Source organism: Mustela erminea, chromosome 3, assembly GCF_009829155.1.
Source record: "Mustela erminea isolate mMusErm1 chromosome 3, mMusErm1.Pri, whole genome shotgun sequence".
Classification (NCBI taxonomy): domain Eukaryota; kingdom Metazoa; phylum Chordata; class Mammalia; order Carnivora; family Mustelidae; genus Mustela; species Mustela erminea.
Window position 1 is genome coordinate 107,435,417 of NC_045616.1, and position 21,468 is coordinate 107,456,884.

The window sequence follows — 21,468 nt, forward strand, 5'->3', positions numbered from 1 at the left end:
TTTCTCCTGGCCCATCTTCTCAACACTTGTCACTTCTTTAGGAAACAACCATCATTATCAGCGGCAGCCTAACACTGGGGAGTTGGGTGAAGCGAGAGTCAGAGAAAAGATTTTATGAGAGAAAGCGATGTCGAGACACGGACTGAATCTGAGAGGAACTACTTCGAGATTCTGCAAAGTTTCTTAAGTTGAAGAAAGAAAACTGCAGGTGATGTGATTTTAAAAACTCACTAGGCTACCACCAGCATGACTCCATCAACATGCTATCGCAGTTCCTTCTGCCTCTGTCCACATCTTTCTCTGCTCTTTTCACCATGATGGAGATATGAAGTTGCCCTACACCTGTCTGAAGGGGTCTTCCGTCAGAACTTCCGCTGGCTATCTCTCCATGATGAAGTCTGATGAGACCCCACTCCCCAAAATTCAGCAGCTCCTCACGTACACTCGTAAAATTGGATTCACGTGCCGCACCCACAGAATGCCAGGAGAGGGTCTGGCAAACACGAGGCATGGTAGAGCAAGTCCAGTTTGGAAAGTCGGGAAGAAAAAAAAAAATCTTATCACGAAATAAATATATAAAATATCCTCTCGTTCATGGTTGTTGGACTCAACGGTGCCAAACAGTACAGCAGCTCTTTCCAGGACCAAACCTTGTGGAGGCATTAAAGTCACCTTTCTATATCTCATTCCAGAGAAGCATTCTTTCAACAGAATTTTGTACTTTTAATATTCAGATTTGTCCATCCCCCCCAAAATTACCTAAAAATTACTTCCAACATTTTAGGTAACATCTTAGATAACAAACCTGGATACAATTTGGATTTCTGATATCCTTAAATAAAAACTCTGGTTAATTAGTTAGGGTTTTGTTTTTTTTTTCTTTTTCTTTTTTTCTTTTCTTTGTGTTTTTGTTTTGTTTTGTTTTGTTTTTGTTGTTGTTTTTTGTTTTGCATCCCCAAATCTCAGTTCATTCATGCCAGCAATATATTTTAGCAGCAGAGGCAGTGAACACAAAACCAACGAAGACCGAGGTTAAAAACAAATTATCAAAACCTTAAAACAACAGCAGCAGCAATAAAAATCAGGCACCGGGAGACCACAGTATATTGCATTTTGTGTTTGTTCAATGTTAAAATAGATGTGAGCCTTTTAAGCTTCATCCCAAAGCTCTTTAAAGGAGAAATGCCATCAAATAAAATCCACAACTCTCATTCATAGCGTACAAAAGGGACAGCTTCCTAAAAGCCACCTACGGCGAACATCCACATGCATTCTATATTTAGGGTCCTAATGCAAAGTTCCAACTTGAGCCTGATAATTAGCCCCCTTCATTATTGAGTTGCTCAAAAGCCAGGGAGGCTTACCAAACAGCACCTCCAGAGTTAACTCCCTTCTCAAACTGTCGTAATTCAGTTATCCTAATTATTTACTGGATCCCTTTCTAAAACATGCCCTAACCTGATGTTTTAACTTCATATTTCATTTGGGACAACACTCAATCTCCATTTATGAAACATCCACCTGATACCGGTTACGGACCTCCAGCTTCACTGACAAGATCCACACCAAACACACCGCAGCAACTAGACTTAAATAAACTCTACCCTTGCTTAAACCTCTAGTGAAAAATTATTATAACACATCAGAAGTTCAGTTAGAAGAAAAATTCCAAATGCCAGCTCTCTCCCAGGCTTTAAGTCCCAGAGTTCAAAAACAGGATCGATTGGATTATTATTTTTCTCCGTTAGCTGTTTAGAATTTAACATAATGCAAAGTGCTATTCGGATCAAAATCATCTTTCTCATCTCTCTCCTTAAATAAAACGGAGGAGAAATCATTCAGTATAAATGCATTTACTATACAAATCTATTTTCAATTGAATTTGCTGCATGCTCTAATTCATCAAAATTAATACAGGTACTTTCTATGTTAAACAAAAGGAAGCCGACTGAAAAATCGGCTTCTGCTGCGGATGCCTTTCTCAATTACAAAACGGTGAAAACAGAGATTTAACTAAGCCACTCGGTCAAACCCTCCGATGGGCGCTCTTACCTGTCTCAGCTGAAGGCTTCCTTCCCTTGTTAGCAGCGTGCAACATCTCTAGCTCGCCCCAATCCTCACCACCGGTCTCCAATTACACCGCTAAATCCACCCCCCTGCCTTTTTTTTTTTTTTTCCCCTCTCTCTCTCTCTCCCTTTTCTTTCTTTCTTTCTTTCTTTTTTTTTAGTTTTCCCTAGCAAGAAAATGCTTATTGAAAGTGATTAGTTTTTGTTGTCCCTTTTAAGTCCCTCCTGCGGGAAGGAACAGGGGAGCAATGTGACGCCACCTTTTAATCTTTTGTAAGAGTGAAAAGGCAGAAAAGGAACGCTCGATCAAACTGAGCTGCACACATGACTAAAACTCGCAGGAGAGGCTGCCGCTGCCTGGCGAAAGCACCGCTAGGCTTGAGTGTAAGAACAGAGAAGAGGAGAGAGTCAATGGAATGTGACAACGTATGTGCATCAAAGGCAGGAGGAGAGAGAGAACAATGAGCGAGGGAAAAGACAGGGAGGAGAGAGGGAGAGAAGGAGAGAGAGACACACAGAAAGAGAGAGACAGACAGAGGGGGGGAGAGAGAGGGGAGAACACGGAGAAAAGATAGAGCGGGTTTCAGGCAAAGGATTCTGAGAATAAAGCCACAGTGCAGTGTCTGGCAGCTTCTGTTTTTATCTCAGCGAGCATGATACACTGCCTCTCTCATTTAGAAACACATTCGTGTATCTTCCAGGTTTGAAAACTGAGATAATCGCAATGTGTCTCTGGTTTTGTCTGATTGGCATTTAACTGTGCGGTGTACCTGTGATTTTTTAGGATGCATTTATGTGCAATTTATTTCGCATATTTATTTATGTAGGCAAAAATGAAAGCTGCTAATTTCTATGGCAATTTGCAACGTAGTTTTACTGGCAGATGGAACTCTACTTATCATAACTGCTGACAAACTGCCATGGGTAAACAAAAGAAGAAACAAATGCTTCGTCTTGATAATTGTCTTTAAGAGAAGACGCCCACACCAACATATTAGTACTTGCAAAACCTCGGTTTCCGGGTTAAAGTTTGAAAGGCGGCTTCTCTCTATTAGTTTTTATTAATAAGGGCAAAATAAAAGGGAGGACAAGATGTTTGAAGGAAAGGTGGGGGAAAAGAAGCTATTAGGAAAGTGAAAACCTAAATTCTTCCTGGTTTCCCTCCAAATGTGACAACAGGCTTGCCTTCTTGAGTCCTGGAACCGAGTTTTTGAGTCACTATTTCCATAGGCTTTTGCTGCATCCTTCTGCCTCCCTGTACCATTTTAAAGTAGGTTCCATTTTAAAAATAAAGTCGAAAAATGATTTCCTAAATCAAATTGTTTCAAATGGTGTTTTACCAGCTTTGTTCCATTTCTACTCATCTTCTGCCACATGGGGGCTAGGATTACACAGTTAAATTCCCTAAGTGACCTCTCTTCTAAGGATGTAAATTACCGATTCCAAGGTCAAGTGTTTGGTATAAGTTAAGTTATTGGTGAAAATAATTGCTGGCTTTCCATGGTAACCTGAACTAACGTGGTAGTAATCCAGCAGGAAGAGGAGACACCCAAGCTTTCGACTGGCCATATTTTTGAAATTAAGCAATTCTAATAATGGAAAATAAGTCCCATGTGTCCTACTTACAGCAGTTATTCTTCCGGAAAAAATAAAAGTAAAAACTCAGTCATTTCACGTCAACTATTGCGCATCCCACCAGTACAGCCATGGACCCGAGGCTTCTCGCGTTGTGGAGATCCCGTGTCAGCGGCCAGATACAGAGTGAGAACCAACCGGTCCAGGAAAAAGACCTCCGCCCTGGTCACAGCGCTCTATCCCAAGAGGGACTGACTGCTTGCTCATATGAAACTCGAAGTGTTATAATTTTTGTGGTTTGCCAATCAGAGGATATGTTTTCAGCTTGGACCCAAATAAAGAAGTTCACAGTCCCCCACCCTCCCTCCTTGCACTGTGATCAAGATGAAACCCTCCTTATCATTAAGGCAGAGCAGAGAATGGAGAACACACAGGGGCTGAACAGAAGGCAGCTGGCCAGAGAACAGAGAATGCTCAGATGTAGAAGAGAAAGGAAGCTGCAGGGCCAGCGAGTAGCGAGGGAAGTGTGCCCTGATAAATCCGAAATTCTCTGCAGACATTTCACAGAGTGTATTGGAAGCAGCCTCCTTTAAATGACATTATTGATACAGGTTCTATAGTTAAAATTAACTTTATACAAGGGAGTAAGTAGACTGAGAATTTTCTGTCAATAAAAATAAAGACTCTCTTACAAGAATACAACTGTTTCAGGGCAATAAAAGCAGGGAGGGGCCTGGGGCTTATTGACCAGGATCAGCGAGACATTAGTCGAGGAAACATAAAAACAAATCAAGGTGATAAAAAGATTTTTTTAAAAAGCTATAAATGGCTGTCAGTGTTGTTGCTTATTTTTACCGCTTCCTAGTGAGGAGGTAGGTACCCTGAGTGGACATCACTTGTAGCTTGATATACGTGATTTATTCTTCAGATCTCTTCTGTGAAAGAGGGCTGTGCAGGGCGCCAAAGGTGGCCCCAATCATGTAACATTTCTTAATGGAATGTGACTTTTTACAAGATATTTCTCTGTGGGACAGCTTTATGTTCATGTGTTTATATTGTGGAGTATGTGGTGGTTGAGGGCTGTTTTGGGAACCAGGCTGCCTGGGATTGAATCCCAGCTCTATACCACCTTGCTGTGTGACCTTGACCAAGTTATTTTGCTTTTCTGTGGCTCTTTTATCTACAAGTGGGTGTCCTGATGATACCTGCCTCACAGGGCTGTCATTAGGAAAAAATACTGCATGTGCTGTTGTGAGTTCTAGCACACAGCGAGCACGTCATACATATTACCCCCTATTACAAAATCCTCCCAAGAGATTTTTTTTTTTTTTAATAGCTAAGATAGACAATAGCCGACTCACAAAGACTTCCTCCCCCTCGATCTTCCCTGTAAATTCTAGTTAGTCAAACTGTTTTCTGGGTCCTCCTGCTTGGATAATACACTTAACAACCTCAACAAGTTGGACAAGGAAACTCATGACCCCGCTTCTCAAAGCAAGCGGTAGTTCTTCCATTTCCTCACCTGCGTGAGGAGCGGAAGTCTAACAGTCACCCAGAGCGCTTTCTTTCCATCCTTTCTCATCATTCAATCATCAGGAACTCTCAAATACCACCCACCCAACCCATCTCTTAAAGTTGTTATTTCCTTTCTAGACTTGTAGGATATTTTCAGTCTGGGCACTTTGGCCTGGACCGTAGCAATCACCCTTTAATGCAGCACTTCCCCAGGCGTTCCCATCCTGAGACACATGGAGGCTGATGAAACGCAGCACTCACTCTCCTCTGGGGACACTCCTAGGGTCCTGCCAAAGACCAAACTAAATTGTGACACCTGAGCCTTTCCCTCTTGCAAGAAAGCACTTGGAATTTAAGTGAAGGAGGGCGACGTTATTCTAGGAATGACCTTGAATCTGCTCTCATGGAGAAAGCAGCTAATCTTCGGCAAACCAATACTTGACTATTAGTACTTTGTTAGTGGTGACACTTCTCCCAACTGTCATGACACGGCTATTGAAAATGACCATTTTGAGAGGTTTTCTTTTCTTCTCCAATTTATCCTTCGCAAGCCAGAATAACCTTCTTAAAATGCCACTCTGACTGACATCCATTCCCAATACTTATTGATTGGGCAATTGAAAGTCTGTTTTATTTCATTATCTTAGGTATCCGCTTAAAACCCATCAAAGGTTAAAAAAATGATAGGGAAAGCCATTACCATCTGAAGAAACAAAGAGCAGGCAGCAAACACTGCAGGGGAAACAACCCTAGAGGTGGAGCAGGCTGATCCTAAAACGATTGTGTTGCTTTCCTGGCCATTGTAATATTTGTAATTATGGGCCTTTTCGGATTTGTAATTTGTGACTTCTCTCATTCTAAATGAATATTAGTATTTACAAGAAAAAAAAAAATCACCCAAGGTTCACAATTCTTTAGAGAACAAAGTGCAGATGTTTTCCCCCTCATATTCAGTAACTTCTGCATTTTGACACCAACCCCTCCATGTCCTCCCGGGAAGCTGGGGGCTCCTCTAGCTGGATCTCACCCGCCCTCCCAGAGCCTCAGGCGCATTCCTTGCTCTTTTTAGAATAGTCCCTTCTCCTTCATCAGAACACATTTAACTCTTTATCCATCTCTTTACCCACGCTCAGCGCTCAGGACAAATTACATGTCAGCCCCAAAGACTTTCTTGGCCTCCTGAAGTTTACAGTGGTGAAATTGCTTTAATCAAAGTAGCTACTCGAATGCTCCAGGAAAGATGGTATGGGTAAGTAGAAGCTCTGCTTTAAGTTGTTCCTAAGGCTAACTCCTGACCCTGAAAATTTGCTTCCTAGTTGTGGGACATCGATGAGGTCCCTTCCCTTGTTCGCCTTCTCTCTCCTCATCTGAAAAATACTGCGATGACTTAACTTAATTAGCTATGAATGTAAAGCAATTAGCATAATAGCTAGTATACAGCCAGCACCTACACAATAAAAAATATTCTGTAATAATAAAAAAGAATATTTAGGAATAACATAAATGCTTATTAAACGACCAAGATTTATTCATTGCCTCTAATTTCTGAATGTCATGAAAACACACCAAATGGCTGCTATTAGAACCATTTTGGGGAGGAAGAAATTGAGGTTTAGCAGAATTAATTTAGCCAACGTCACACAAGGAACAAATGGCAGAGCCAGGATATAGACCCTAGTCTTTCAACCTCCTAGCTACTTTTATCCACCTGATCATTTACAACTTAGCCTATAATGTATCTGGTTTATTACCTGGATTTTCAGGTTTATGCCCTATTTTTCCAATTACATTACAGACTAAAAGAAAGCAATATTCATGTTTAAAGCATCTCCGGATCTTTAGTATCTCCCGTAAGTCTTTAAACAAAGTAGCTTGCATACGCGGTATATGTTTGTTGACTGCTTGATCATCTGTGCTCATGGGGATTAAAGTTTCTAACCATATTTAAATTCAGTGACTCTGTTGTTTGAGGAAATGGTATCATCATCCTTTCTATGAAAAAATTCATAATTATACAAAATAATAGAAAAGATAAACATTACATATGAATGAGGCATGCAGATAGAAACGAATGACGTTCTACACACATACACACACACACACCCACAAGCTGTAAGAAAGTGATACTCATCAATTTGATTTGGTTCCTCATCCTTGACATTTATAGTCTGAAGATAGGCCCCTCAGGCCCCCCATCCCATGCATGGAAAAGTATAGGTTATTAGCTGAAAGTCGTCTATTTAAGGTTACACAGAAAAGCAGAAATAACCACTCACATAACCACGCTGTTCAGACACCTTTAATTCTTTCTTTTTAAGTAAATGCAATAATTATATTCTCATTTATTTTCCTTCTAGCTAACTCTATACAATGCTAAAGCACCTGAAATAAAATATTCAGCCAACCAATATCATGTTTTTTGACGTACATGGTGATAAACAATGTCACTGAATATTTAACAAGTTGAATGTGTTTATTAATATAAATATATATACATATATTTGTATTTAAAAGAGATACACATGAATTCATGTATACACACACACAAATACACATATGTGCGCACATACATATTTTTGGTCCCTGCCTGCCTGTGCACAAGTGAAAAGCAAGAGAAATGCCCTGTGTGCCCCAAACAGGATAATCAATGGTATCAAATTCTCGTTGTCTTGTAACAGTCTTTTGATATTCACATAAACTTCATGAAGTCAGATATGTTGTTGTTCACTGCTATATTCCTAGCAGTGCCTAGCATATAGTGGGTGCTCAATAGATATATATTTGATAATGAATGAGTGAATAGTCATCCTTCAATTTTGCCTATATCCACCTATTTCTAGTGACTTAAAAAAAAATCCTACCCAACTGGTTTATATACATCCACATATATTTTATATTTTGTTACATCCATCTGTTATTTCTTATGAAATTTGTTTTGTTAAATGTATGCTACCCTTTGTTCAATATAAAAATTCCTCATCCTCGAAGAATCCTTTCTAAATTACTTTAGTTCATGGTAAATGCTCTTTTCTTGAATTTCAAAGAACCCATTGCCTGGAACATTTTATTACATATAATTTTCCAAATTAATCTCGTCCTGCCTTTGGATATCTCATACTGTTGGTGAACTGTTATTCTTCTAATATCTGCAGGTCGCTCTTATTTCCTCATATCAATTTTAAGTTTCCTAAAGGTTGTAGGAAACATCTTTACTTTTTAAGAAGAAATATAACACATATTGCTATTTCTTTGACTACAATCTTGTACATAGGGTATGCATGTGTGTGTGTGTGCTTATTTGGTGTTTGCACTGAACATATTGATAGGTATAAAATTCTAACATTCAGAAATTATGTGAAAGGGCTTATAACAGTCTCTGGCCTTTAGAAAACTGTTGTTAGAATACCGCTAGACTAGTGGCAAAGATGCATAGGAATTTTCTGTAGCTTTGTCACTCCTTAGATAGTATGAGGGCTATTCATTATTTACTTGAGCAAATGTTCAGAGTCAACCAGTGTTTAAATTAGTGTCAAAATTAACTCATTCCAACAAACTGAGATCCTTACAGTAGGAAGAATTAGCAACTGTCCCCTTGAAGGATATCATTTTCCCTCAATCATTTACACATTAGTTTGAAGTCAGCTTGTGTTGACCCACCAACAACTAATCCTTAGACAGAAGGTTTCTCAATGCCATTGGGTCTCACCTGTCAGGTCATTCCAACCCCAATTATACACTTACCTATTCTGGGAAGTTTGTTCTTCCTTAGGGGATTATGATGGGAAAGAACACTGGGGAAGACCCTTCACCCTCATAAGCCTTACTCCTTGGACAAATGGAACTTCCTTAGGGAAGATTTTTCACCCTCCTAGTGCTTTTATCTGTGATTGATGGAGACTCAAGATACTGGAATTGTCCAGAAATTACTGTTTTTCAAAAACAAAACAAAAAACAAACCTCCAAAAAAAAAAAAAGGCATAATCCCTAACGTTTCAAAAAGCCCTTAATGTATCCTTCTAACTTGTAAAGAAGAGATAATTCAGGTTCATCTTCATGTCTGTTTTCAAAATTGCAGTGAATATATAATATGATTAAAGGATGGTGATATAGTTTTCTGAAATCAGTTTACCGAATATTATAATTATATCAGATCTTATTTAGCCAATTAAAACAAATTATTTTGCTTATAAAATTGCTTACATTAATTACCATTGTTCTGACATTTTGGTTTTTGTCTGCTGAACAGAAATCATCTCGTCTGTGTTCCATTTCTGATTTGTGTAGTGATCTGAACGCCTCCCCCGACTTAAGTGAAAACCGAAGTAGCAGCCACCTAATCATAAAGCAAAAATGGAAAGCAAGTCAAGAGGGAACCTCAAATCTCTGCTTCCCATGGTGGACCGAATAGAGTTGGCCTCAATGAGACTCTAAGTAAGAATTCATGTTCCTCTCCGTTGAGTTGAATACAGGCTTTGGTGGACTATTTGGTTCTTGTTACTGATGTTTTTCAATACGGAACATTTGAAGGCATCCAACCAGAAGTTGCACAATGATCACAGCCTTGAACGTATTCATCAGAAAAACACGTTCACAGTTACAGGCTTGATTTTTACAGTAACCAGTGTACTGCACTGTTTGCCAGTTTCTCCAATAGTCTTACCCATGACAATCACAAAAGCAATTCACAACCTTACTTATCAGATAGTTCTGTTTTACAATAATCTGGTTGCTGTTTGTAAAATCCAGGATAAAACAGTGCAATTTCTGTTGCTGAATATCTGAAAAGCTCTGGAAGCTGCGAGGAAGAGATATGCACTAAAATATGTAATGCGATGGAATTACAACAAACAGACATTCTGGAGGGTGTACACTCAAGTGCATCTTGGAGTGCATGACATCTAATGGTGCTACTTCCGAGATTCACAAGAAAATTCTGCATTAAAACTGCCCCCATCCACTCACAGCCTTTCTTAGCTCCATATTTAACTCTTTCATGGAAAAAAAAAAAAAAAGGTAGAACCTCTGAGAGAATGATCAATCAAAAAGACAATTGCCATTGAATAACCATTTCCAGAATAAAATGAAAGTAGGGAATCTCAATTAAATAGTTTATTTTATGTGCTGGTTCCTAAAGCTCTAGATGCGCTCTGAAAACAACAGCATCTTTCTGATGAGAATTTAACTAACACAAAAAAGTGTTGATTTTAACAGCTGACAAATCCCCTATAATAAGGGGCTTAAAAAAACCAACACAAACAAACAAACCACTTTTCCAGTGATTAGACTATGCAGATGTCAAAGAACAGTGTGTCATATACTCCCTGGAAGGACACAGATGACAGTTAAATCTTTTTAGGTGGAATTTTCATGACTGTATTAGTGTGAGAGAGAAACGGTAGTAATATGCACCACTGAGAGGCAGTGTTATGCAATGAAAAAGTACGTATTTCAATCCCAGACCTGCCACCATTTCAGTACGTGACCTTGGCCAAATCATTTAACCACTCTCTGCCTCCACTTCTCCATCCACTAAATGGGACTAGTATGTCCCAGTTGCTGATAACAAGACTCATTAAAAAAAAATTAGCATATTCATAAAGACAGAGGATTCTGCATATTTTCCCTATGTAGCCAGATTCTGCTAAAGCTAAATCAAGTCCAAGAAAATAAAGAATCGTAATCTGGAAGCTGAATGCTTTTCTGGAGGCTGCTGGGGCACCAACTAATAGACTGAGGCCATAAACCCCTCACTGCTTCCACATGTACTGGAAGAATTAATGCAGTTCACCTCTGTGACTGCAAGTGCAATACCATGCCCTCGGACAATGCTCAATAAATATGAGTTGATAACGATATTGACAGGGTGCCATGTACAGTCACAGCACTAAGTGAATTACGAAGTTTAAAATTGTTCAGAAAACTCATTGGATAATTATTAGCAATAAAAAAAAAAAACCCATCCCTGACCTTATTTACCTTATTGTGATATCATCTCATGCATAATAAGAACATCATCAATCCCTGGAACCTAATAGCCTTATCCTAGTGACTTAGGGAGAATAAAAATCTGGTCATCCCTCAGACCAGAATCAGAATCTGAAAACCCCCAGTGTTATCCCTCTGGCGCTCTCCATGGCAATTTCTTTCCTGGATTGTTGTAGAGCTTCCCAGATCTCTGTGATTTTGGCCTCCGGGGCTGATCAACTACACTACCTGTTATGTGTCTGTAGCCTTCTGTAGTGCTCCCACACTGACTCTGGTAGTGCCCTTGAGACTGGATTTGGCCAATGGGACAGAAGCAAATGTCATACAAGTAAAGGCATGATATGTACTTGTGAATTGGGGCTTGCCTTGTTGAAAGGATGCCACCTCCATAAAAGAAAACCTTGTCTGGCCTCCTAGAGGATGAAAGACCACACGGAAAGAGAGAGGCCCAACCATTTCCTCAAGTCCAGCCCCCACTTGAATGAGCAGGGGGATGTAACCATGTGAGTGAAGTCAGGCAAGTCTGGCCAAAGAACTGCCCAATTCAAGAATTGGAGAGATAATACTCTTGTTTCAAGCCACCAAGCTTTGGTATAATTTGTTATCTAGTAGTAACAGATAACAAATTACATAATGGCCTTTTACTGATTATTCTCAGTTCTACAGTCAGAGTGATTCTTTTTGTACTGTAAGTCAGATAGATTACTTAATTCCTCAAAACCCTCTAGGAGCTCCTTCTCTCACCCAGAGTGAAAGTGAGTCTTTTCCAGTGTTGGAAAGATTTGACATGCTTTGTCCTGCCCACAGTTTACAAGATCTCAAATCCTACTATTTTCTCCCTCATTCTCTTCCCACCAGCTATGGCACGCCTCTGCCTAGAATGTTCCTCCTTGTGAACATGGATTACTCTCTCACCTAACTTGACTGTTTCCCACAACATCATTTTTTTTTCAGTGATGCCTAATCTGATCATCCTATTTAAAACCACAAACCACATCACTCCATCCCCCCAAGATCCTGCTTCCCCCTTCCCCTTACCGTTCTTTCTTTTATCCACTTAACACTAACAAATCACTATAGAATTTGCTCTAACAAATCACTATAGAGTTTGCTTATTTTGGTTGTCATCTGACTCTTGGAATATAAGCTCCAAGAGGCCAGGTTGTTGTTCCTTTGGTTCACTGTTGGATTTGCACCACCTAGGACCATGCCTGGTCCATGGGATAGATCAATAAGTATTCGCTAAATTATAAAATAATCCTGCCAGGTTAAGGTGCCCAGAGCTACAGATTGGGTTCTGTGTTTTGTTTTTTTAAAAGATTTTATTTATTTATCAGAGAGAGAGAGGGAGCGCGAGCACAGGCAGACAGAGTGGCAGGCAGAGGCCTAGGGAGAAGCAGGCTCCCTGCCGAGCAAGGAGCCTGATGTGGGACTCGATCCTAGGACGCTGGGATCATGACCTGAGCCAAAGGCAGCTGTTTAACCAACTCAGCCACCCAGGCGTCCCAGTTTCTATGTTTAATGAAGATACTGAGAGTGGGTAGAATCCTTAAGTGAACACAGCTGATACAATTTGCAAAGATTTATGGAACATCACTTGATGGAGCAGAGAAGTAGCCTGTGGTCAAGGGAAAGAGAAGGTCAAGAAGGTTCTTTGGGAAGTATTTCATCCGGGAGTTTCTTCAGCAGGTACCTGAGACCTTCAGTGAAAAGCAAAGAGAGGTGACTCTGCATCAGAATAGCCACCCCGGAAAGGCTCAGGAGGAACCCAAGGGAAGGAAAGCAGACTCTCCCACCCTGCTTGAATCAAGAAAGCAAGTGGGACAAGGGGAAAGATGCATCCGAGGGGTAAATCTCGTCTTTTTTTTGGAAGCCAAAGTTTGTGTTGTGCTTGTACCTTTCTCAGGGACAGCCTAAAACTAAAGAGAAACACCTCTGAGGCTTTGTCTTTTCATGTCGGTATCAGGGTAGAGAATGCACCCCGCAGAACCCTGTTATGGACCCAGGCACGTGCCTGGGGACGGGTCGCACTGGCGTCGATGCCCTGTAAACACATATATTACAAGACTTGCCACTGTTTTCTTAAGAAGCCAGCACCTGATCTGACTGATCCCAAAGTGGCTCAAGCACCAGTCACAGGCTTCCCTTTAAATCCTTGACTTGGCATAAAAGTCCATCTTACAAAGGCTCAGCCTGGGCTGCCAGCGCGGCCTCCAGCTTGCAGCACAGGGGTGCGGCCAATAATTTACCTTAGTTAGTGCCGAGCAGACAGGACCCGGGATGACTTCACTTCACCTCACTGACTCAATCTTTGGGCAAATCTCATCTGAAACCATCCATTCTCCTCCTTGCCCACACCTCATTTTCCCTGTTGCTCTGCAATTATTTATTATCTGGCTCAGTAATTGTATTGTTTATAGCAGCCGTACAAACTCTATTGTTGGGGGGAGGGGGGGAATGCCTCCTTGCCCAACTAGATTCTCTGGTGTGGGGAATAAAGGATGTCGGTCTCTTAGAGCTCTTAATATACAGCTCTCTATGTTCAATTTTCCTAAAAATGAAAATTGCCAAAAAGCAAAGTATGCAGGAGATGTATGGTTGGATGCTACGGCAGCTTCGCGTTCCTGCTGATGGATGGTGTCCCCGGATGTCTGGGAGCGCTCAATAGCTCGCTACCACAGCTCCCGCTATCAGAGAAGCTGGCAAATCCAGCCCTTTGGATAACCAGTGCCCCACCCCCACCCACTGTCTCTGTCACTGCTTCAGTTAGTCATTCATGGCCTTTTCCAAAACCAAAACACCAACAGGCAGAGTGATCCCACAGCCCCAGTGGATGAAGAAGCTGACAGTAGTTCTGGGACTCAGTATCATTCATTCATTCATTCATTCATTCATTTTTTTATTGGGTGGCTCTCATGTCTATATTCCAGCATCTGATCCCACTTGACGTAAAGTATTTACTTCATGATTGGTGGTGGGGGAAATGTCATTTAGAAAAAAATCCCTTTCACTTAATTACAAAAGATGTAAATGTGGTCTCACTTGTGGGGAAAAAAGTTACTCTTAACAATGAGGTGTAAATTGGTGTCTGCTTAATCTGTTCGCAGTAGGAATAAAGCCTCACGCTCCCCTCCTCGCCCTTATTTTTGAAGTAGTACCTGGGAAATTAATATTTTCTCTTGCAGCATCTCTGATTTCTTCAGGAACCGAGAGAGAGGAGTTTCATGCTTGATCCTTCTATCGACTGTGGGAACAGTTCCTTTGTTCTGTTTCCAGCCTCTCATTTGAACTGTGGGGCCTCAACCACATTGCCTGACCTCAGTCACGGGCAGCAAGGGTCCAGCCTTCTTTGGCCTCTTTCCTCTCCCCAACGACTGTGGCCTCCTGCATGTCCCGAAATGGAGTCAAATTAATAGGGAAAGCAGCGTTATTTCTACAATGACCTTGTGCTCCCTGGGAAATTACAGGCACTATTCTCTCACTTAGGATGTTTTACATTTCAAAGAACTTAGCTCCCTTTGATATTAAAGAACGGAATGTGCGGTGTAATTGTTATTGTTTTCTGACCTTTGATAGGTTGATCAGACCTGCATCGGGTTTTCCAGAATGTGGTTTGGTTCCAAAGGAAAGGACTGGGTTCCTCGTCAAGGAATTCTGACAAGGGGGACCGACGTTAATTGGTTGAGAGGATAAATGTACTGAGGTACATAAATCCTTAAGAAAAATGGCGAATTTGATTACCTCAGTCCCTGTGTGGGTAAGAGAGGGTTTCTCAGCACTGGTGCTCTTGACATGTGGGGCCCTATCACACTTCATTTGGGAGGGCTGCCTTGTGTAGGATATCCTACAGAATATCCCTGGCCACCATCCTGGCCTTCTGCCCTTCATGGGAATCTAATGTCTCCAGATACTGCCGCAGCCTCTGGAGAGCAAAATGAACCCTAGTCGAGAACTGTAAGGTTAACTTAAAAAGTGGTGGTGGTGGGAAGTCTTTTTGGGTTCTGAAATGTATGGAATTGACTGGCTTAAATGATAATTAATATAATAGTAGCTAACAGGTATTGAGAACTCACTAGGAACTAATTAGCACAATGCTAATTGCTTTATATGTTTGATCTCATTTGATCCTTAAAACAAACCTATGAGGTAGTTGTTATGAGCTGCATTTTACAGTTAAGGGAACTGAGGCTTAGAGGAGTTAAATAATTTGTCCAAGACTCCCAAGCTGGAAAGGGGAACAGTTAAGTATGCACAAAGCCACAGCTCCATGCACCACCCCCCTTCTCTTTCTGGCTTGCCTACTCTCCCTGTGGTCATAATCTAAGTATCTAAATTAAATTTAGGAGTTGATTAAGCACCACTATGTTCAGGAACTTCACCTACCAGCTAGAAAGGTCTAAAAACCTAAGACAACGCTTGCCCTCAGATAAAGTATGCAAAATAGAAAGTGTAATACAGAAATAAATAAGGGAAATATGTGGTAAGAGACACCAGAAAGAGAGCAGAGGTCAGAGTGCTTGGGTCAGTGCTTCTCAGACCTGAGTGTACGTAGGAATCACCTGAGGTCTTATTAAAATGCAGGTTCAGAGCCCGTGTGGACTGGGGCCTGGGATTCTTATTTCTAACCAGCTCCTGGGCGATGAGGCGGCCAGTCTGAGGACCTCGCTTTGAGCAGGGAGTCTCTGTTGTGCTGGGAAAATGTAGCTTCGATGCTTTTGAGAAGTAAGGCCCAACAGTATGTATGTGATGTGCCAAGAAATCATCCCCACAGAGTGGAAGGGGTGGGCGGAGGCGGTGGGGATTGCCTTGGCCGTGACAACCACCCTTGTCTCTCAGCACTTCACTTGGAACATGGACGGTATGCCTACTCATGTGGACTGCCCACGTATCAGCTAAACATCTGCCGTTTTAAAGGACAAATATTAATTTGAAGCACGAAAACACCTACCCATTGAACATAAGTTCTTTCTGCAAACAGATTACATTCTTATGATCGAATTTTTACTTTCAGAAGAGAATACTTCTCTCTTCAACCTACTAGGCTGTCGGCTACATAAAATATATCATTCCCCCTCCAGACTCTGTGACATGAATGACTATTGAACTGCAATTGGCCAAGAACTTATGCAACAAGAAAAAAAAAAAAAATATATATATATATGTATATATATATATGAAGTTGAAACCAAAAAGGGATTTTTTTTAATCCATTGCAAGTCACAATTAAAAATTACAATTGTAAGAATTATAAACTAAACTGCCCCTTGTTTTAGCTGGGCTCCAAGAGACAGAATCAAATCCTATAACAGACATTCACAAAGAAATGGTTTAGGAACTGACCTCCATTAGTGGTTGGGACCTCTTCACCCAGACCCCAGTGACCGCTGCAGATCACTTATTGCTTTGTGACATCTGGGTTTGACCGTAAGGTCATAAGGAAGGGGATGATTTTGAGTCACTTGAGTCTCTGAACACATTCAGCTAATTTTCCACTCACGTTTCAGGGGGACACAGGAGCGAAACGATTCACTGGGGGTGTAGAGAAGAGCCGTACTGAAGCAAAGGCCGAGAGGCTAAGAACTGGAACCACTCAGTTGCTAATGCTCAGGTATAACCTGGGCCAGGATGGACTATATGTGAAGTTATAGGTATCACCACCATCCACATTGCATCGTGCTGCTGGGTTAAGATTGTAAATTTAGGTTCCTTCGTTAAGTGTGTTTCCTGAGCACATGCTATGTGTCAGAACCTCCTATGTCAGTTACTCAGAAGGGGAACTGTCCTCAAGGGTCAGTGAGAATCAGGTGTTTATCATTCATGAGTCATTCGGGTCACACCCTCAATGATTTTTGCCGTGTCTACTACTGCCTATACTGATATTTACTCAGTATTTTCTCTTTAGGTGATTTCACTTTCCACCGTTTTAACTTGGCCTCATCTTAAGCAATGACAGCGTGAAAATATATATTTGAAGTGCTTCTCAAGGCTGACCAAGCCGGTAGTTAAAATACTAATACATGCTTCGGTGACTATGGGCACACGACGCCTGCCCCAGCTTGGGAGTGGCCACCGCCACAACAGCCACCTTGGCTTAGCTCCCAGATCCTCCCACCAATGATTCAGCAACATCAGAGGGGTCAGGCCTGGTACAGGAGGGGGTTTCTAGTCCTCTGATACTACACTCCCAACAGTGTCTGTTCTGATTGAGGTGAGCCCATCCCTTAACTGTTTTGCTTCCACTAAACACTCAAGGTTTCTGTTTTTGGGGTTTTTAGAGAGTGTACACATTCATCTTAAAACCAAGATAGGGGCGCCTGGGTGGCTCAGTCAGTTAAGCTTCTGATTCTCGATTTCGGCTCAGGTCACCCTAGATCTGAGGGTCATAAGATCATGCCCCTTGTCAGGCTCTGCACTCAGTAGGGAGTCTCCGGGAGGATTCTCTCTCTACCTCTGCTCCCTCCCCTCCCTCTCTCAAATAAATAAAAAACAAAAAAGCAAAAATGAGAAACCAAAATAAACCCTTCTGCTCCAAAAGGCTATTGCATAGTGGTTAGATACACCGAATCTGTGGTCTAAGAAGTTAGAGTTTTTCCAAGCTTCAGATCCTCTCTTCTGTAAAATGTACCTAATATTAATAATCCCCAACTCGTGGATTAAATCAGGGGTTTTCAATCTCATTCCTATTAACCTCGTAGGTCAGATAATTCTTTGTTGCAGGCTACTGTTCTCTGCATGGTATGAGATTTAACAGCACCCCAGGCCTCTGGCCACTAGACGCCAGTAGCAGCCCTGACCCTCAGTCTTGGGAATCCAAAATGTCTCTGGACATGCCCTGATATCTTCTGGGGGAAACACTCCACCCCGGTGGAGTACGACTGGACTAAACAAGTCAACCATGTAAACTTCTCAGCCTTGTATCTGGTACATAGACCTCATACACTATGACCTCACTTATTAAGTGCTTCCTGTATGCTTGGCAGGCTTTTAAGCACTTTAACTCTATTATCTTGTTGGAGCCACACATGACTTGTGAGCTAGGCCCTATTATGATTTCCATTTTACAGATGAGGAAAATAAATGCCAGAGTGGTCAAATTAACTAAAATTCCACAACTGGTGAGTGGCCGAGCCATAATTCTAATGCAGGGAATCTGTCTCCAAAGTTCAAGCTCTCAACCCTTTGGTTTTCCTACCTTTGGGGAGGAAGAAGTCTCTGGAAAAATAGGCAGCATGGTGACCACCATAATAAGGTTGATTATTTAAAAATTCAATAGCATACAATAGGTTAAGATTTTCATATGGAGAAATTATATTCCAGTGAAAGAGACTGACAAGTATACAAGATACCTGATAGGAAATTCAAATATAGATTATTTGCAGTTAAATGTTTATATGCCAGTGGTTTGTGTACACACACACACTTTTCTCAGGATGGTTAGAAAAATCTTAACTTTCCCCAAACTGATAGGCATTTAAAAATTTAGAACTTCTCATGTCAAATAAAGAAATGTGCATCATGCAAGAACTGGTATGCTGGCGGGGGTGGGGGGGTTAGGGAAACCAGGAACTATGCAGAAATGCAGTGTTGGAGTAATCAGGCTGGGGCAATATGGTGGCCTAAAAGAAGGATGATGACAGGGCACCTGGATGGCTCATTCGGTTAATCGTCTGCCTCTTGATTTTGGCTCAGGTCATGAGCTCAGGGTTGTGAGATCAAGCCCAACGGGGCTCTGGGCTGGGTGTGGAGCCTGCTTTGGCTTCTCTCTCTCCCTCTACCCCTCCTTCTCTCTCCCTCTCTAAAAAAATAAATAATCAATAAAACAAAATAGGAATGATGACCAAGGGATGGGGAGCACCTGCCGCACTCCCTGTGGGTTACTGAACCTAGGCAGCCAATAGACCTTGTAGGCATTGACACAGACAGACTGGGATCCATGTGTCAAGGCTGGTATAAAAGCACTTGGGAAAGCCCACTCAGTTACTGTGGGAGCTGGACAGCTAATTCTCCTACCTGTCCTTCATCTTACCAGAGGTGAAAAAGAAATACTATGTGGCAATAAATGCCCCCAGAAAACGATGTATATATGTATATGTATATGTATATGTATATGTATATGTATATGTATATGTATGTGTATGTGTATGTGTATGTGTATATGTAGATACACACGTGTTGTTGCCCCTGACAAACAAAAATTCATGCACAAAGGTGAAAATAATACAAACAGAATAAGCAGATGTAAACATAGGATTTTGATATGGAATATGTACACACGAGAGAGAGAGAGTGAAACAGAGTCTAAGAATAACGACTGGGAAAGATACCGGTTATTTCCTTCTTCTAAAGTTTTAGAATCCAGGCTAACGTTGAATTAATAACTTTGTCATTGTTGAACACAGAAAAATGGGAGCTTTTCTCCATTTGACTGAAAATCTTTGCATTTCTACCAGTCTGAAATAGAAACTTGCAATTAAATCAATTAAGCAATGAAAATCAAATATTCCATTAAAATCTAATTTTCCTCATATCTGATTGGTTGTAACTCAACTGAGTTGGAAACAGATGAGAGAGGCAAAATGATTCGAAGTCTGAGACATGGAGACAGGAGAAAGGGAACATTTTAAATATGTTCATATAAAATTGAATAAGGGCATTTTATTTTCCTTCTGCTCGTGTAAGTTTAGCCATTAGGGGTTCCCCAAACATAGGATTTCAGAACCTATTCTGCAGATTGAAATGTGAGTAACAAGATGCCTTTCTTTTCTGTCCTCTTGTTGCAAACATGTCCTTGAAGTTTTTTTTTTTTTTCTCTTAAGGAATTTGAAAAGGCTAGTCCACACTCCATTCAGAAGGTGCTGTGTGTCTTTGTGCACTCTAGCGGGCCTCGAATGTAGGTGCTCTAACCAACAGATTGGGATCGGCCATGTTTGCTGATTCCAGGAGTTACTGTTACCCAACAGGTCAAGGAGGGATTTAACCCTCCTCGTAGCAAAATGGAGGCGTTTTCTCTTGGAGACGTTGGAAAAGAATAAGCCCACTGACTTAAACATTCTTTTGCTCCTCTGTCTTTAGAGGTGAAGACACAAGCTGGCTACTTTTATCTCGGCCATCACTCCAGGGAAGGAAGGCCAACTATCAAAGGATGGAACAGAGAATGACTCCATTAGTTATCTAAAAACAAAGTTAGTGGGGAGAAGACAATAATTTTCCGGTAAGATGCCTTCCCAAGGTTTGACAGACAGCAGGATGGCCTCCTGAGTCTGAATTAAATGTAATATATTGAATGTGAATTTTAAAAATAGAATATGTAAATAGGCAAAAAAAAGAAGAAGAGAATGAACCACAGTGTGCTTCAAATTTTAGATACTATGGTGCTGTTTGGTCAGTATTTCTTAGAAAGGCTTTTCTTAAAAATTCACTCGTCAGTCATTTTTAAGGCCTGAACTGTTGGGGTCTTTCCAGAGGGCTGCCATAGGGAGCCCCAAGTGATGTGAATCTGAGAAAGGGGAGAGAGAGCCACAGAACCTTTTCCAAGTGTCACTTAGAATGTGTGTGTGTGTGTGTGTGTGTGTGTGCACATGTGTGTGTGTGTATGCATGTGTGCATGCGCAGGTGCACCCCTGTGTCTATGTGCTGAGGGAAAAAGGGAAGGATTCAATTCATTGGACACCCATTAGTTTCCACAAAAATGAGTGATGGGAAATTTGTGTTTTTAATCCTTAAGTTTAAAAAAATAATAATTTATAAGGATTTTCTTTGCTTTGCTACTCACACTCCCCCCACCAAGCATCTGTCTCCTCTGAGCAGTTGGAACAGGTTGGAGGAGGAGGAGGAGAAACAGAACAAGATAGAAGTTCTTTGAAAATAAACAACTGCTTCTGAGTTTCTTATCTCTGCCACCCTCTCAACCCAATCCGTTTTGTGGTGATAGAGATAGTGATTAGGAACATGGGCCCTGGAGCCAGGCCGCCTGGTTCTGAATCCCAGCTGCTCTGTTTACCAGCTTAGTGACCTTGGGCAAATTACTGCTCTATGCCTCAGTTTTCTGAAAGGCAAAACGCAAAAAATAAAAATAAAAATAAAAATAAACAGTATACACGTTCTAGGGTCATTATGGGAGTTAAAAGCATTCTAAGTGCCTCTCGGTAGCTGAGTATTCATGGCCCTACATATACCTGTCAATGCTATAGCCACCCTGATAACACTACGGCAACCCCCAGTCTCTTTTGCCACTGGATTATTTGAAAACTGTGTGGTGAGGTCGCTGACTCCAAGCATCTGATCAGAACAACTGTCAGAAAACTAATGGGAAATAATCATCGCTCC

At 41.2% G+C, this 21,468-nt stretch overlaps 1 protein-coding gene across 19 annotated transcripts in view; it reads right to left on the reverse strand.

Moving 5' to 3' along the window:
• Nucleotides 1-21,468, reverse strand: part of TENM2 (teneurin transmembrane protein 2) — a 1,222,850-nt gene that overhangs the window by 660,106 nt on the left and 541,276 nt on the right. For 2 of the 19 annotated variants that reach the window (XM_032337086.1, XM_032337087.1), the window contains exon 1: nt 2,053-2,569. The exons of 15 other annotated variants lie outside the window; for them this stretch is intronic. In XM_032337086.1, the coding sequence (XP_032192977.1) occupies nt 2,053-2,098 (46 nt within the window). In that variant the 5' untranslated portion in view covers nt 2,099-2,569. Of the gene's footprint in view, nt 1-2,052; nt 2,570-21,468 lie in introns of those variants that run through there. 2 more of the 19 variants (XM_032337089.1, XM_032337091.1) reach the window with 1 other exon arrangement.